The sequence below is a fragment of the Lissotriton vulgaris genome, chromosome 10, assembly GCF_964263255.1.
Source record: "Lissotriton vulgaris chromosome 10, aLisVul1.2, whole genome shotgun sequence".
In the NCBI taxonomy this organism is placed as follows: Eukaryota; Metazoa; Chordata; class Amphibia; order Caudata; family Salamandridae; genus Lissotriton; species Lissotriton vulgaris.
In genome coordinates this window covers 496,142,398-496,160,804 of record NC_141698.1, presented here as the reverse complement: position 1 = coordinate 496,160,804, position 18,407 = coordinate 496,142,398, and the positions used below count along the sequence as shown (strand labels likewise).

Genomic DNA, 18,407 nt, shown 5'->3' with positions numbered 1-18,407 from the left:
GGCCGCCTATGTCATGGGCGATCTTTGGCCACACCAGGGCAATAGTGAAGCTGCAGCAGGTGCAAATAAGCTTCAGACAGTGTTACAAGCGCTGCTCAGAACTCTCAACTATGACACCACCTCGGTGCCATCCGGATCTTGGCACCTTGTGCTGGTTCCGGCCTATTCACACATCGGTCCGCTACTGACACCACCTCACAGGCCAACGGGGCACCCCACGCCGACTTTCGGCGCAGCATTGTAGGATGGCCACACCAGTACGGCAACTTGCTGGACACCACCTCGGTGCCATCCAGATCTCGGCGCGTTGTGCTGCCTTCGGCCTACTGTAACCGCAAGTGCGAACGCAACTCAGCTGGATAGCGAGTGAAACTCCAAGGGGCGCCCCACTGCAGCCGAGGAGCCTCCATCTTGGGGGCGACGCACAGCATCACATTGCTTCGCAATGCAGTCAGATCCTCAAACAGCCCCCACTGACTGACGCGACCTCACAGGCCAACGGGGCGCCCCACGCCGACTTTCGGCGCAGCATTGTAGGACGGCCACACCAGTGCGGCAACTTGCTGGACACCACCTCGGTGCCATCCGGATCTTGGCGCGTTGTGCTGCCTTCGGCCTATTCGCACATCGGTCCGCTACTGACGACGCCTCACGTGCCAACGGATTTTCTACGCTTTTTATAGCCCTATGCCGCATAACAGGTCATGTGACTTGTTTATAAAACTTTTCATTGGTTCATTTTACTTTTGGATTCCTAATGATGGAAGGCTTGATCATATGACCTAAAAATAACACTTTTCATTGGATTAGAACATTTTATTTTGATAAACGATGAAAGCCCCACCTTGTTTCTGGATGTTTCAGACTGAAGCTGGCGTCAGCATGAAAGCACCACCATCTCGTGGCTCCGTCGTGGTCATTCCGCGAGCAATCATGGCAGCCGCTCCCCACCGGAAGCCTGCAGGAGTCGGGGGCCCCCAAGACTTTTGTAGAATCTTCAAGGCTCATGGGATGCTTTCGAGAATGGGGTCCAAGACCGAGCAGACAAGCGTCCGAGTTCCAAGGTGTCCCAGGGCCATTTTAGTGGACCAGGCCCAAAAAGGAAAGAGCCTGCCGCCATTTTGAGAGTCCTGTAGCAGCCGCCTATCGCTGAACCGCAAGAGTGGGCGCAACTCAGCTGAATGGCGGATTTTGGCACAGTGTACCAAAAGCGGGCGGAATGGCAACTGAAACGGTAAAGGGGCGCCCCACTACAGCAGACGAGCCTCCACCTGGGGAGGCCCGTTCACGCCTCCTCCTCCCCCCCCCCCCCCCCGGGGCGCCCCACGCCGTTTTTCGGAGCAGCATTGTAGGATACCAAAACCAGTGCGGCACCCAGGTGACATCACCTGGGTGCCGTCCAGAACTCAGCACGTTGTGCTGCCTTGGGACTATTCGCACAAAAGACAGCTACTGACCATTGTTGCTTCTTTTTTCAAAAAAATGTTTAAATGTATTTACTGTTTTTGTTGCGTTGTATATATTTATAAGTTATTAAAGTTTTATAATCCTACTACTTTGTTGGAGTGCTATATATTTTTAATGTGACACATAATTGTAAAAGCTTTGATGTACAAAGAGGCATCCCTGGAATCTTCCGCTTCAGGCTCGGACCCACACACCCTCACAGTGAGAATCCCCTCCCCAAGCACAATACAGGATGGTTATCAGATAGTAGGAACGCGTGTGGTGTGACGGATCTCATCGGGTGGGGGCCTTGATCTACTGTAACTCCTTTGAAGAGGGGTGATTCTTTACAGCTGGGGCCATAAACTACATCTGCAGGGCTAGGTGATAGCCTGGAACCGGCCTGGACAATTGGACACCGAGGAAGAGGAGTGTCAGAGGGTGCGGTAGTGAATAGGGTGAAAGGGAGGTGTCGGGCGGGCACAGGGTGTGATACTCAGGGAAGAGCAGCGCAGATGGGGGGAAGTTTATGGCCCATGCATCAGAGAGAGAGCAGGGGTGACCAGTGGGTGGGGGAGATGCTTGCAAGGGTGGGGAGCCATGCTGAGGATCGGCGGCGTGCAGAGAGTGGGTCTGGTCAAGGCATCTAAAATGGCTGCCGTGCACGACAAAAGTGTTGCATTGGAAAAAAAGCAAGATGGCGCAGACAATGTTTATCAATAAGGATTAATTTATAACAATTATTTTTTACAATATATTTACTCGCAGTGTCAAAATGGCGATCAACACTTCCTAATTTCCTTCGAATCGAACGTTAACAGAAGTCAAGCGGCAAAAAAAAAAAAAAAAAAAAAAACGCTCACGCGCAACCTCTGGAAGACAAGTATCAACATATATAAGCCTCCTCAACCACCCTCAGAAAACATAGGGGGTCAGGATACGTCTCCCGTACCCCCTTATACCCAATACTCACATCGTTTTTCATCCATCTAGTAATTTAATTAAATCGGAACACAAAATGGCGAATTCCCGTTTCGTGTCCCGATTCGCTACCCAGTTCGCGAACCGGGAAGCGCTTCTACCGCGAAAAATTTAATTTTTTTTATTTTCCCCACGGGACCCTTTAATAACCCCAACATCATTCCTAGGGGGTCAAGAGGGGTCTACCTTGCCCCCTTTCATTAAATTCCCCCTTCGTTTTTCTCCTCCTCTTGTCTCTCGATCCTACCGAGAGACAAGATGGCGGCCGCACCGGACTGTTTAGAATGTTGACAGACACCGGAGAGCCAATCAGCTTCGCTTCGCAAAGCGCCGTTACGCGAAAAGTACGCGATCTAGTGCGCTATCCAGGACGCTGTCACAGATATATCTGTTTTAAACGTTAATTTCTCAAAATTCACTGGAGCACATATATTGAGACCCAGCAAAGGCACATCGGGCTAACAGTCCCTACAATTTTGCCAAGTTTCGTGCAAATCCATTCAGCCGTTCGAGCTAAAAGTGAGGCCAAAGGCCCTATGGAAAAATGAATGGGAAAAACACGTTTTGGGACCCCCCTTTTTTCTCGGCCCCCCCTTGACGGAACCCCCTCTAAATTTTCAGGGGCTGCTCAGAAACAAAATGTGCCATTTTCCTGAAAATTTCAGCCGATTCCGTCCACAAACGCCAAAGTTATTAGACATAGAATTTTCAAAAGTTCCATAGAGAAAAAATCCTAACTATATATACCTACTGGCGACCGCCAGTAGGTAATATATACATACATATATATATATATATATGAAATCCCCCTACTTATTACCACCTTTCAAACAAAGTATTGATAGGTAGGGACCTATTAACTACCTATAACCAAGGCCTGCACACTGGACACAGCCAAAGTGTGGTAAAAAAAATATGGCTGCCTTTGCAGTCTCTAAAAACAGCCATTACCCAGTTATATACCGGCTTGTCATCGCCATGTACCATGGTATACTGCAAAGTTACCACAGAAAACCATGGCCCAAAATATAATTAAGGCCACATTAACGTTGTAGTTAGGTGAATTTGTCAGTTTGAACATTAACATTTGAACAAACAAAACAAAAAACAAATCACCTGTTATAGTTAGCAGCACTAACTATAACTTGCACCCCTGCCATGCACTGCTTATAACTTCACATAACACTAATGACATGTTCGACACCCACAGAGTACGCTTGTTTGTCTTGGAGTTTAGAGTGTGGTGGATAACTACCATATTACTTTTCCACTTAATGTTGTACAGTTTGAGTCCAGCTAAAGGGTTTAAGTTTTTAGAGAATGCATGTCCTCCTAATGGCTCATAGCTGTGCAGAGGTATTGAACGAGTTATAAATCTTCGTATTCAACAGTCATTTTTTGTACAGGTGACAAGACGTGTGTTATGTTCCACATAAGAATTTGGCACTGTAGAAAACGTTTCGAGCAGGGCAAAGATTCTACTTACTACATTCTAGGTATTGTAAGTAGCCTTGAGTTATTGAAGAGAACAGTCTATGCATGACAATTTCTAGTTTATATAGAAGACTGTGTGCTCCAGGTACTAACCAATGTATGTTTGCTTGGTTCGCTTCAGAAGAACTATCTGTAAAGTTTTCACCATAGAATGGGCAGTGCAGGTAGTAGAATGTTTAGCACCTTCAGATCTAGGTTATTTTGAGTGAATAGTGTCTTTTGTCCGCTGTTGCATAGTATGTGCATTATTCTTAGTAGATATTAAATAGTCTGTGGTGTATTTTTATGAACGTTTCAGTGTTTGCAAACAGCGTGCTGTAAAGTAAACTCTTGCCATAGAGTAAGAACTGTTTAGAGTGTACTCTAATGATATCAACTTTATTTCTTAATGCAGTTTCAGTGTATCAGGGATTTGATACAGATAAAACCTGTCTGTAGTAGGGCATTTGTTTTGGAATTGTCATTCACTGTTTTTGCTTTTTTCAACAGTTGTATACAGATTTAACCCCATATTCAATTAGGGTTTCCCATATATCTGTGGTTGACTGTTTATTTGAACTATGCTACGAGTAAAGCCATAGCAATCAATATAGCCATGAGTGAAAATGATTCCTGGGTGATGTCATCGGCGCTGCTAACTGGTGAATTTGTGGGTTTTGTTTTGTTCAAAATGTTAGATTGATGTTGACAAATTCACCTAACTATAACTTTACTTTAACCTTTGGGTTTTCAGTGAAAATAGACATTACACCTAACTTTTTTCGGTGAATTTCTACGTTTTTTATTCTTTTTGTGAGTCTATGTATGGTAGAATGACAATATATGTGTTCTGACAATTTAGTAAAAGAATAATTTTTTTATTGTAACATAACAGGATATGGTTCACAGTTTGCAAAATCTTTGTACAGTGTGAGAGTATTAAACAGATACTTTTTCAATAATAATTCTTTATTTGCAAAGTTATTATAACTCCGATAACCAGCAATCTTTTTTTTAGGTGTCTCTTGCACTAGAGGGTGTGCGTAGTAGGGTATGTAGAGGGACTGGCATCTCTGCTGAGACCTCTCTGTAATGATGGGTGTACATAGCGTATGGAGCAGGATTGGCCTCTCCTTTTATACCTCTCTAAGATGACAAGTTTGCATAGTAGCATTTGTAAAGTGATTGGCCTCTCTGCTGAGACCTTTCTGTAATGGTAGGTGTGCGTAGTAGGATGTGTAGAGGGACTGGCCTCTGCTGAGATCGCTCTGTAATGATGGGTACGCATAGTAGGGTATGGAGGGAGACAGCCTCTACTTTGGAACCTCTCTCAAAGATGGCAGTGTGCATAGTAGGGTGTGTGGAGGGACTGTTCTCTCCTTTTAGACCTCTCTCCGATGACGGGCATCCATATTAGGGTGTGTCGAAGGACTAGCCTCTCCTGTGCGTAGTAGTGTGTATAGAGGGACTGGCTTCTGTGATGGGACCTCTCTATAATGATAGGTGTGTGTAGTAGGGTGTGGGGAGGGACTGGGCTCTTTGCTGGGACCGGTCTCTTAACAATAGGGGTGTGCAGCAGGGGGTAGGAAGGGACTGGGCTCTCTGGTGAGACCTGTCTGTAATGATGGGGGTGCATAGGGAATGGCCTTTCCTTTCCAACCTCTCTGATGACTGTGCGTAGTAGGCTATTTGGATGAGCCTTAACTCTACTTACAACTATCCAAACCAATGATTGCAAATAGTAGTCTGATAAACACCATTTCCAGAACGACTCTGTCATACAGTAACAAGTGTGCATAGCAGAGTGTATGCAAACATAACCTACTCCTTCCTTTTCACAATTCCACAAGAGTCTCACAAGATCGTAACTTTTTTTTCCATTAGATTTACCCTTCTAATAATCACAGTACTCTTACACTACACAAGGACTACAATATGCATTCCTACAAAGTGTATTGATAACATGTTCTCCTTTTTACTATTCACGGTCCCACGAGATTGTAAAAATGTGTGACAGTATACATTTATTTTCTTCACATTACTTAACGCTTAAAACCACCTCTCTATATCTAGGGCGACAGCATGCCTTTCTGCTGCCCCTATATAGATTTTTTTTACTTAATTTCCACAACACCCAAGTTTTCACAGTAAATAGTAATGGGGCATTTCATTTCTAACATTTCAACAGCCAGCTCGCTCCAGAGACTCCCAGGAGCCTCTCACTCCTGAAAGAGTGAAGGCTCATGATGCAAACTGGCCTCTTGTTTAATCGTAGGGCTCAGTTTTTTATTTCACACTGTCGAGAGCCCAACTGCCAAAATATACAATGTTTTCCCTTTAATAGCTCAAGAACGACTGAACAGATTTACACCAAATCACAATAAGCCATCTGGGGGCCAAGATCTGTCTTCCTGCCTAATTTGGTGTCATTCCATTCAGCAGTTTTTGCTGAATCCTTGTTTAGAGAAGTCTATGGAAAGTGCATGGGAAAAATCATGTTTTAGAACCACCTTTTTTCCCTGCCACCGTTGGATGGATCACCCCATAACTTTACAGGAAGGAGTTGAGTTGGATTAACTTTTTGGGCGACGAGGCTAAAGTTATTAGCAAATCAAAACCGCTATGTCTATGGACATACAGCTCCTAGAACTACTGACTGCTGGGTTATAAGTTAGGATGTTTCCATAGGAAGAGCATTTTCATTTATCAATAAATTTGGCATCAATTGAGAAATCTCACATAATTTTCGAAACTCATTTGATGCTCAATTCAGCTGCCGCCTTGAAAGTTTCGGGATGTGCCATTAAGTGGGGGCTGAGGAAAAGGGGGTCCAAAATACTTGTTTTCACCATGTTAATTTCCATAGGAACTTTAGACAAGGCTACAGCCCAAACTGCGGAACAGAAATACACCAGATTTGGCAGAATGGTAGCTGTTGGTCCAGGAAACTATCTTTTTCTGAACTGGTGTAAATCTGTTCAGTAGTTGCAGAGTTATTTAAAGGTTTTTACGATATACATCTTTGGACGCAAAGGGTTCACAGCCCATCCCGATCTAGTGTTTAGATTTGATTGGCTGCCAACACTTCAAACCAGAGATTGTTTGCAACCATCTTGTGACTCAGCTTGAACAGAGTCACAGAAACAACTTTTCCCTGTGGGGCCCCCAATGCCTCTTAGGGGGAGGGGGTCCCACAGGGCCAAAAAGGGCATATTTTAATTATCGGCGGGATACGCGGATCCCACCGAAAAAGAAAAAAAAGCACCAAGTACAACCTTCCACGCTTTGTTAATTATCGGCTCCCGGGTGGACCAGGTCCCAGGGCATTGTTTTAATAAGGGAGGGGGGCACACACGTACCCTCACCTTCTGGAGGTTAATATTGCCCCAGTTCCCACCACCTCCCAGGGGCTTCTTTGACAATGAATGCAGGGGAGGCCCGTACAGCCTCCCTCGCTGCCCCGGGGACCACCACCTCCTAGGGGATTAATTATTTTTTACATGGGGAGGTCCTCCGGCACCCCACCCCGCAGCCCTGGGGGCCGCCACCTCCCTAAGACTTTAGACAAATTGATGCTGGCGCACGCCCCCGCCTATGGACCATCTCCTCCCTGGGGCAAATATTAAGGTGAGCCGCCGCCACCAACCCCCTCCTTTCCTGCGACCAACGTGGCCCTGGGGATCGCCACCCCTGTCCGGGCCAGCTCCTACTATGTCCCAGGGTGCCCTCTTCAGTGGGCATATCATAGGTTGTATGGGGTGGGAAAGGTGGCATGAGTGGTTCTGTGGATATTATCCTCCGTAATGTCACTGACCATGTCATAAGTGATGTAATATGTGAGGTCATAGACAAAGCATTGTGGGGACATAAGTAATAGTTAGCTCAGTAACTACAACTGTCGAATTTCACTGGTTTTGTACGAGTGAAATCTGACCCTAACTAAAACATACCTGTAACATTTGGTTTTTCCAGTGAATGAATATATATCTTTTAGTAGAAAAAAAAACAAAGTAAAGGGATGTTCTAGGTAGGCTCAGATTTTACACACACAAAACCATAGATATTCAGTAGTTACAGCTATACTTATCTCAAAAAACTATAACTCATGCCCTAAGTTAACTATAACTCGCACCACTGTCATGCACAGTTTGTTTTCTCATCAATTGTAGTGCAAATATTGGTGTGATATTTTCAATTATCTCATAGATGTCATGACTGATGTAATATTTGGGTTAATTAGTAATGCATGGCAAGGGTGCAAGTTATAGTCACCTTAGGGCACGAGTTCTAGTTTATTGAAATAAGTATAACGAATGGCTGCATTTCTATGGTTGGGTGTGTGAGTAAACTCTGGTACTAACTAAAACGCCCCTGTAACTTGTTTTTTTTTGTGAACTTCTACAGTTTTTTTATGGTATTTCCCAATTACAATGTCCTTGTAAATATTAATCCTGCATGGATGCATTTATGAATGTGAACCACTAAAATCGCTATAATAAGTAAAACCAGTGTTTGAGTACTTTTTAAACATTTTCAACCATGAAACCGCAATTATATAAAAGCCCCTAGAGGGCACCACATTATGACACTGCATTGCAAATCAACTTGGCTCCTAGAGGGAGCTTCAAGACATACCCTTCTTTTCACCACCTTCAGTTCATAACAACTACATCCACAGACAGCCCGTAGAGCGTGCAACACTCCTGGCTATAGAGCAAAATCTACAGCCTTAGGAATGCTTGAAAAAAGTAAGAAAATGCTAGTGAGGTCCATCTTTTTATGTCCTACCCAACTTAGGGTGGGGAATCCTCCATTTGTTGCAGGGGAGACTGCGCTTCTCCCGCAACTTACCCCATACTTATTAAACCAGTTTGTGGTGACCCCACCATCCTGGGGCCAACACAAATGGAGAAACAAGCGCAAAACTGTCAATGACCTAGCCCTGCAAGGCATTACGGGGCGCACCTTCAGGACCACTGAATATTTTATTAGCAGCTCGCCCGCTGTGTCGAGGAGAGCCTCAGGTTTTGTGTTGCTTTTTCCTCTGTTTTTAGAGCTGCTCGGTCCCATAAGCGCACCCTGCACTTATCCACTCCGGGGCATCCCAGGGAGCCCACTCCTGGACGCAGCGCAACATGGGCACTGAGCAGTATGTCCACCGCTGAAAGAGGGGGGAGAGGAGTGCAACTACACCGCCCTCACCATTGTTTTGGAATACAGGGTCGGGTGAAAGGAGTAAGCCCAGGGGATGGGGTCCCCAGGCAAATAAAGGAGTTAATTACAGGTTCCCAAGCACGCCCCCTCCTGTGGGTAAACATATCAATTATCCTGGAGTCGGGCCCTGGTCAACTTCAGGGGCTTTAGGAAAAAACAATTGCAAGAGACCTAGCTTTATCTTTCTCTCAGAGTATTTGCGGACCATGTCATGAGTGATTTAATATGAGAGGTCATAAGCAGTGCGGAGGCATAAGTTATAATTAGCTCAGGTAATTATAACTGAAGAGTTTCACTGCTTTCATACGAGTGAAATCTGACAATAACTATAAAGTCCCTGTAAGCTTTGGTTTAATAAGTGAATTTCTAAAGATTTTTAAATTCTATTTCCTAACTATAAAGCCCCTATAACTTGTTTTTTTCAGTACATTTCTAAAGTTGTTTTAATGTTGTTTCCTAAATGTAACATCTCTTTAAGGTGTGTAAGAAGTCAACAGCAAATCTATTTTGGAGAGCAGGACAGGCTGGAGGCAGTTTAGGCATATCCAGTAGATGTTAATGGAAGGGAAACTGGGCTGCAGCCTCAAACATTTTATGTAAAAAAAATGCACATGCCAAGCTGTCCTTATCAAGGCAGTGGCTGCTCCCATCAGATGCACTGTGAGACGCAATCTTTAGACAAGAGATAGCCACAGTCATAACAATTTTAACTGTTTTGTGGGCAGTGTGGCACACTTGGAATTCACTCTGGTTAATCTTTAAGATAAAGATCAGTGAGGAAGCCATATCGAAACAGGCAGGGGGCTCCAGTCCATTCTTGAAAAATAGCGGAAAGCAGCTGTCAAGGTTAGAGAAGGCATAGCAAGATCCCCCAAAAGATGAGAGTATATTAGTAGCCATGAAGGCAGCTACAGAAGCGTTTAATAACTCAACAGAACAAGAGGTGGTCTTCATTGGGAAATATGTACAAGCCAGGAGATTCTGGGAGGGTGAGTGCACAGGCCGAACGCTGGCATAACTGATCAGGGAATATCAACATACTATGGTTGCTGCAGTAAATCACAAGCAGGGCCAACATGTAACATTTTTACTGGGGATACTAGGGGCATTTACAATGTATTTTGAACTTGTATCTATTGCAGAGGTGCCAGTGGATCAGGAACATATGGAAGGCCCAAAACTGGTACGGCTGGAGAGGGATGATCGGGGACGCCTGGTTGCTCCTCTGAGCCTGCGATTGAAGAAAGAGGTCATATGCGACCTGGCAATGCAACATATAAAGCTTCCGAATCTAATGGGCTGAAAATTGAGTTTTAGAATGCTTATAAGGTCCTATAGGCATTTTAAATACTGACAATGTACAATGAATCATTAGAGAGATGCTGTTCCTGGATCATGTAGTGGTGCTATAATAGCTTTACCTACACATGAGATTGATTCACTTAATACAGTTCTAGAAACCACAACCCCCTACTTAATATCAATGTCAAGGTGCGAATTCCACTACCACCGCTGATGAGAGATCTTGTCTTGCCAGAATAGACAGGCATTATACCTGGAAGACTGCTAATTATCTACACCTTATATGCTATCGCAGATCAGGTGGATGCAGACCTCCTGGCTGTATAAGTGATACTAGACGCTAAAAATGCATTTGATTTCTTGGGATGGCACAATATGTTATACTTCTTGGTTGCAGTGGGCATTGTCAACCCTTTTCTGAGAAAAGTCAAACTATTGTACGTAGACCCCACTGCCACAGCCGGGATTAACAGTTGTGTCTCGCTCTCTTTGGAGTAACGCAAGAAACTAGGCGGAAGTGGCCTCTGTCACCCCTAATAGTGGTACTTGCAATGAAACCCATGGCCTTTCTTACTAGGGAACATGGCAGAATCTCATTTTGATACATCAAAACTAGGGCTTCAGGTTTTCCGTCTAAACTGATTTTTACATATAAATACAGACCGAAAACAAGATTTCCTTTGTCTGTATTTATATGTAAAAACTGCAAAATACTGGTAAAATTTGCCGGCTGCCCTGCTTCATCCCAGAGTTGAATTCAGCATCTGTTTGTCAAGTGTATTTCTGGGGCCTCAGGGGTCAGATTAATGGCGCGCAACGCCATTAGGCTCAAAGAGCGTCAGACCCAACCCCCCCTTCCCTCTCGTGTGTGTCAGCCCGGCTGAGACAGTTTCCCCGGGCACACACAGCAGGACCCGAGATCTCCACCGGTCTTTAAAAGACCATTTACTTGCTAACGAGGCTTTGTTGTGTTTTCTCACCCCTTTGTCCCTGCATCTCCGCTCTGCATATTGCCAGGAGAATCAGCCCCCCCAGTAGCCCCCATCCCGAAATTTGACTCTAGTTGAGCCTCTGTGTCAGGTAGTATGTGTCCGCGCTGGGAAGTAGTTGTAGAGGTAATACTGTTTATGAGACATTCTCCATGTGTGTCTCGGTATGGGGCTGTGTATTGTGGCAAAGGGCAAAGTCTCCCATGGGTCTTGCGTTGCTGGTCTTCTGAAAAATCCCTTATAAATATAAAAATGGCTGCCCAAGTGAGCTCTCATTTAAGATGTGTGTGTGGGCAGTTGATTATACCTATGTGCCTGGCTGTGGGGAGAGATGTATTTCACTTACCACATCGGCTATTAAAATCAAAACTGGGGACATTTTAGCCGACCTGCCAGCACACTGCTGCTCCTCCTCTCTTTCCTCACTTATCATGGGGTAGGGTAGCCTTGATGATTAGCGCAAGCATGCAAGAATCCCTGGAGCCGGTAGACCAGATTAGTTGTGGACGAGCGGTTTCAGTTCCATTTCTCCGCAGGAATCTTGGAATGCATTTCTTTTGAAATTCAAATAGTGTTAGTTGCATAGTTATTCAAACTATTATAAGTATATTCAAATATTGATTTTCCTCTGATGCCTACTGCTCCTATTCTAGATGTCCAAAAGCGCAACACTCAAATTGCACTGGAAGCCAGTAAAAAGCGATTTGTGAGTTTAATTGGCCCGTCTTGATTCAGATTGTGGTTGGTGGAACTCTCCCAAAGAGGGCACATATGTATACAGAAATGGTACTCCTTAGAGTATTGAATTCACTTTTCGATGCCCCAACCATCCCCATTCTCATGTGAGTTAGCATCATATGGCTAACTGATGGAGTACGTATATATACACGTGTTGAATTATTCCCGTTTGTTACCTTATTATTCAAATGTATGTGTGACGATATTAGTTCCTTAGCTTAGTTTGTGTGCCGCCATTTTGTGTATCCCTCTGTGCCTGCGAGTCGCACTCGCTCATCTGCCCCTCCCGTAGGAATAGAGAATTTCACTAAGACAGCAGTTTTCGTTTCTCAGCTTACTGTGGCCGAAACTAACAAGTCTCTTTATCAGTAATGTTCTCATGCCCCAGAGACGCTGAAGCCTAGCTCCATGGCCTTGAGTAAAGATAGCGATGTATCCTTTGCAGGTGCAGATGCCTGCTGTATGAGGACATTGTTCACTGGTCTGGGTTTCAGTAATTTTCCAGAAGGGGCGTACCCTAATGAACTGTGTTGCATTATAATGTATTGCTGTGATGCAGAGAGTCAGTCCTCTCGTTCGCACTCCTTGGAGTGAGGTCGGACAGGGCCCTCTCATATGAGTGTGTTTGGCCTAATAAAGACTATTGTTTATTCTTCTCCACGGTCCGGCTGACTTCCTACAGAATTACTATAGGTGAGTGCGGTAAGTCACTCGGGTGGATTTGAGCCACTCTTATCAAGAGGAAATTGCTGTACTTGTCAGTTTTTGTGTGGGAGGGAGATTGAGTACAGTTGAAACTGCATATACATATTTATCTCCCTACACATTCAGGAGCAAAGAACCCGAGTAGGCAGACAGCAGGCACACCATACCTTTAAATAACAAAGAAAGTGCGCCAAGGCCCCACCCACCCTTCTCTACCCAAATAACTGAATAACATATCCACTACTCAAACTAAATATTTTACTATACTAATTTTCAACACTGATCCTTTATAGGTTCCAGAGTGGCGTGCTACATGCCAGAAAAGCGCTTCAACATCCATCAGGGGGAACAAGTGCTATATGAATGCAAATCTTATTTCCCCCTTTTATCCCTCCGCTATCCTTCTCTCTTCAAATAACTGACTCATATCCACCACTGAAATTACTTTAATATTTCACCATATTAATTCACCACTAATCCTTTATGAGCTTCTGCGGCCTGCTGGCATGTGGTGTCCCTTTTGCATTGCGATCAGTGTGTGTTGAGTTCGTTGCCATTTAGTTTGTTTCCTCGGCTCTTGTGTCTGTGTACAAGCAGTTGCACATTTGTTTTGGGGGACTGAAATAAATGTGGAAAAATACTAGCTGTAGCGTCATCTTTTGCTTGTGGCAAAAATAAATGCGGATAAATACAGAAAAAAGCCCAAAAAATGCATATGTATAAATACAGACGGAAATGGCAAAAAAATAAATACCATAAAACTGGGAGCCCTAATCAAAACTAACCATTTCATTATATGCAGATGACATATTGCTATTTGTAAAGAGACAAGAGGTCAATCTATTTCCACTGTTGCAAACGGAAGTGCGCTTATGGAAAATAACAGGACAAAATATTAACTGGAAGAAATATTAAGTATTTCTCTTGACACCTGAATTGATGCATGGAATTTTAAATACCTGGAAATGGATATACATAGATGAAAGGAGATCACACCCAGTGACACAAAGGCCCTCAATAGATAAACTGTCCGTACAGATAGAAAAGCAGATTAAATTACACTGCCAGTGGCAGGTGGTATCTTCTTTATTAGGATGGTAGTATTACTGTGCATTTTTTTACTTCAGTTTTTAACAATATACCAATTTTATTACCAGAGTACCATGTGATTGCAAAAGAGTTCAAGAACCTCCGAGTAGGCTGCCACTGAAAATGAAACTACTTGTTTTCTCTGTGATGCTTCACAAAACATCAATTATGTTGGTCAACGGAAGTGCAGGTCGGAACCATAAATTACAGGAAATTAATTTGGAAGCCAAATACAAAAGAACGTACCAGGGAACTAGCCCAAAGGCTAGTAAAGGAACACTTTCAAGGAAAAACCTCCAGGTCAGCAATTGATCACTGGGTAAGCTTTACCTGAAAAATAGTTGATCCACATAATGCCTCCATAGAATCAAGGAATAATAATTAATTACGGAAAGAAAAAAGGGAGAAAAAAAATTAATTTGTCATATATGGTTCGCAAAATGAAACAGTTGCAAAACAAACTCAGGGAAGAGTTAACCAAGCTCCCAAACAACATAGAAATACTAACCACCATAAAATCACTAAATAAAAATCTGAGGAAACTAATTTCAATGAAAAACTAAAGCCAATCATGACCTGTGGACAAACATTTTTCATGCCAGTAATAAAAAAAACACTAGGAAGTTTTGGAAAATGATAAATAGCCTAGTAAGACCGGATAAAACAGTTGTGTCATCTGTACTAACAGACCGAATGGGTCAATTTTCTGGGGAACCATTTAAATCCGGATTGCAAAATAAAGGAAAGATATGTTTGCAACAGGAAGGAGACATCAAACCCAGAATTGAAGAATGAAATTGAAACAACAAATCCAAGTGGCTAACCTAATAAAAAAAAAATAGGATGGCGCACCCGGTCCAAACGGTATCCCTTTTGCCCTTTACAAGGAGGATCCAGGTATATGGGCAGAACATCTAACTAAAGTCTTTAACGAAGTAGTACGGAGAGCTATAGCTACTTATGGGAGTGAAATCTGGGGTTATAGTAATCTAGACTGCCGAAAATAAAAAAAAATTAAAACTCTTATGTGTCCCACAGGGAACCCCTAACTTATCACTACATGAAGAAATAGGCATGCCTTTTTTATGTGACACTGTCACTGCGCCCTCTTCTGTTCTGGTTGCAATGTTGGCTCAACAAACATCTAGTGCTAACACATAGTTTGCTAAAAGCAACCCTTAGGCTAGACAACATGTCCAAAATTCCCTGGCTGAGCTATCTTAAGACACCTTCCGTAAAGAAGGGCGACTAGATCTTTTTTAAACCCGGCTGGTATAACTAATAACGATCCTATACTCATTAAACAGTCTTTTATTACCCGCAAAAAGCTGGATAGAGATGGCAGGGAATTATCGAAGCCTAGTGTGCGCCTCCACCTTTTGTTAAAAACCTCGCCTGTGGAGGAGCAATATTTATTCTGGTCCATACCAGCATATGACCGTTTTCTTTTAATCAGGTTCAGGTTTAACATGTTTCATCTTTTATTGGCAGTCCCCAGGGGCTGTCACATGGGGACGGTGTTAGCACCCTGTGGCTGCAACTCTCAGTCTCCACAGGATCTGCTTCACTACATGTTTTTTTGTAAATATTATGAATTCCCAAGGATCTTTTACCTTAACCCCTTCACTGCGGCAGCTATTCCGCCACAGTGCTAAGGGGGCGGGGCGGAAGAGCGGCGGGCGCATGCTGGTGACTGAACCGCTCCGTCACCAGCGTCAGTTGCGCTGTGCTTATGACAGAGCGGTTCCGTCGTGGCCCCGCCCGCTCAATAGAACACTCAGCGCAGGCGCGGAATTCGCGCCGCGCATGAGCGGCGGGCGGGCCATGACGGTACCGCTCCGTCATCAGCACAGCCCCACCGCAGCTGATGACTGAGCGGTTCCGTCATCAGCAGGGAAGAGGTTAAACCCATTTTAAAAAGGATGAACTTTGTACAAACCCGGCCTGCACTATTTTATCTTCAAATGCTGAACCCAGAAATTATACCCCACGTGGCGGGTTTTTTAAAATGTACTATGAAGTATAGAAAATGCCTGGACATGTAAGAATTATTAAGACTTAAACACCTTACACTCTGCTTCTCTATCAAAGTGCAATAGCAAATCTATTACTGTCATGAACTGGGGGTTCCCCACATGCTGTATTTCGTTTTGTAAACATTTTATTCGTAGCTTGGAATGCTATTTTTATTGTAATATGAACTTTTATGGTTTTGTATATAAAAAAAAAACCGAATAAAGTACTTTTGAAATGAATACTGATGCTCGGGCTTGTGTAACAAAATTAAAAAAGTGCTGAATATTGCATTGAATGGGATACTCTGTTTAAATCATAAACTGCGTAGGCTATGTTGCTTTAATAACGGCACAACGGCCGTCCCAGCTGCCGCCTTAATTAATGGGCCTAGCACATTCTAAGAGCCCCCAGACCTTTGCTCCACATTCAGTAGCGGAACAATATCGCTTCCGCTTTTGAACATTTTAGTATGCAGTATAAAGAGAATACACGTTTTATTTATTTTAAGAAATAAAATGAACAATTTGTGCATGCTACTTGTTTTTTGTTTACCTGTATTGGATGTGCTACACCGGTGGCACCTTCCCATGTGAAGCTGGACTGTTCAAAACGCAACCGCCTTAAAGTCAATGCCTAAGAATGAGGTACTTGGCAATTCAATAAGCCTGCAATAGTGTCAGGTTTCAGCGACAGAAAATATTGGTCATAAGTGGTGCCTAGTTGCCATAGTCCAGGGTAATTGGCCACTCCTGCAGAGAGATTACTGATGGAGACTGATTCAGATAAGGAGAGTAAAGAGCCTATGTGTACTCGAAACCTGTGTAAATGCAGAAGAGCAATGGGTGAAATACACCAAATAGTTAGTCAGGGAGAAGGGGCACCTTTCCTATTAGCAGCTGATGCGTTGGGGAGTCTCCTTCATTGAACAAACTGGGCCTGAAGATGCGGAGGTGCAGAGCATCAAAACCGGTGGTATATTCAATATGTTGCCTCGGTTAAATCAGTGTGTAAAGATGCAAACATATTGCTTGTTCATTTGAGCTCAAAGGAGGGCCAGCAAGGTCATTTCTGAAAAGTAAACAACCCGGTTTATCAATTTACCACTGGTTATTCGCTTCTTGAATAGACACTGCAAATATTACATTAGTTTGCAAGAGCTAAGACCTCTCACCCTATCCATTTTGCAAGGTTTAGCCATCGAGACCTAAACTAAGGCCTTTGAAGGAGCAGGAAGACTTAAATAAAGGTAAAAGAAAAACAGCTTTAAAAAGGGTATACCCTCGAGACAGAGCTGTTGCCACAACAGTTACCAGTTACATTAATGCGGTGTTATGCATTTAGTCTCAACAATACCGTTAAAGCATTTTCTTAGGCTCATCTCAGCACCTCTTCTGAGTGTATTACGCTCTATATACCATGTTCTGACTACAATTTAGGACACACATTATGCTCCGTGGATGCCTTTAACACGAACTGAGCGTTACTACTGAAACACCAAACAAGATGGTCTTGTAACAGACATGGCATTAGATTGCGCCGAGAAATACTTTCAACAAACAGGTAGTCGCCCCACTAGGTAGGTTAGCTCACCGCTTTACTAATTTATAACTCCTAAAATATTACCAAACCGCTTCTATAGCTGTATAGGACAAAATATCAACAGTGGACACGTTTACCACTACAACACAGCGGCTCCTTTGGTCACACGGAACACAGTGATACGTTTGGTTTCTATCTTTTTGCCTGACACTACAGCTCTCATGGGGCATGCATAATTGATTATAAACTCAGCTTGGCATGACTTAGTTTACATAACATTATTCGTGCTCCAATCAACTCTTAGAGCTGAACGTCGGGTAGTGGCAACTGCTGGCATTATCTTATAATATATCCATGACCCTTTCAATGTGGTTTTGGACACTTTGACACTGGCAGTTGCGCAAGCGCAGTTTGCGGCTAGAAAGAAGCCGTCGTTCACTCACTGCTCCTGGTGACCTCCATTCCTGCACACCGAGACCAGCACTGCCAAGACGAGCGCCTTCGCACCGGCGTTCTTTAAACCTCACAAATCCCACCGCTTCCGGCTTAGTCTGCTCTCCGTTTCCATCGGCAACCTGTGCTGGCACATGGGCCAATGGGGTGATGCTTCCCGCTAGCAACGGAGAGATTATGAAAATAGAAACAGGACTGCACGTGGCAGCTTTACGTGCTGATTCCTTTATTCACCACTGTGTGTGGGGATCACATTTTTCTAAACTTTGTAAACGGTTTACTGTTCCATGGGACATATTTTTAAAACAGTATATTGCTTTGAGATTCTGTTGGCTACGCACTGTTACGGAATGCTAACAATTTAAGAACATCTTGCCGTAAGTGAAGATAAAGCCGCCATCTTGGAACTGTAGTTCGTTCATTGCCTTTAATAGCACATATGGTATTGTATCTTGCTGCCTA

At 43.7% G+C, this 18,407-nt stretch overlaps 1 protein-coding gene across 2 annotated transcripts in view; it reads right to left on the bottom strand.

The window, feature by feature from the left end:
* PARN (poly(A)-specific ribonuclease) overlaps positions 1-18,074 on the bottom strand; it is a 615,197-nt gene extending 597,123 nt beyond the window's left edge. The window contains exon 1 of one of the 2 annotated variants that reach the window (XM_086941354.1): positions 17,936-18,074. In XM_086941354.1, coding sequence (XP_086797480.1) covers positions 17,936-17,954 — 19 coding nt within the window. In that variant the 5' untranslated portion in view covers positions 17,955-18,074. The remainder of the gene's footprint in view (positions 1-17,935) is intronic. The other variant, XM_086941353.1, reaches the window with a different exon arrangement.
* Between the last annotated feature and the right edge of the window lie 333 nt (positions 18,075-18,407).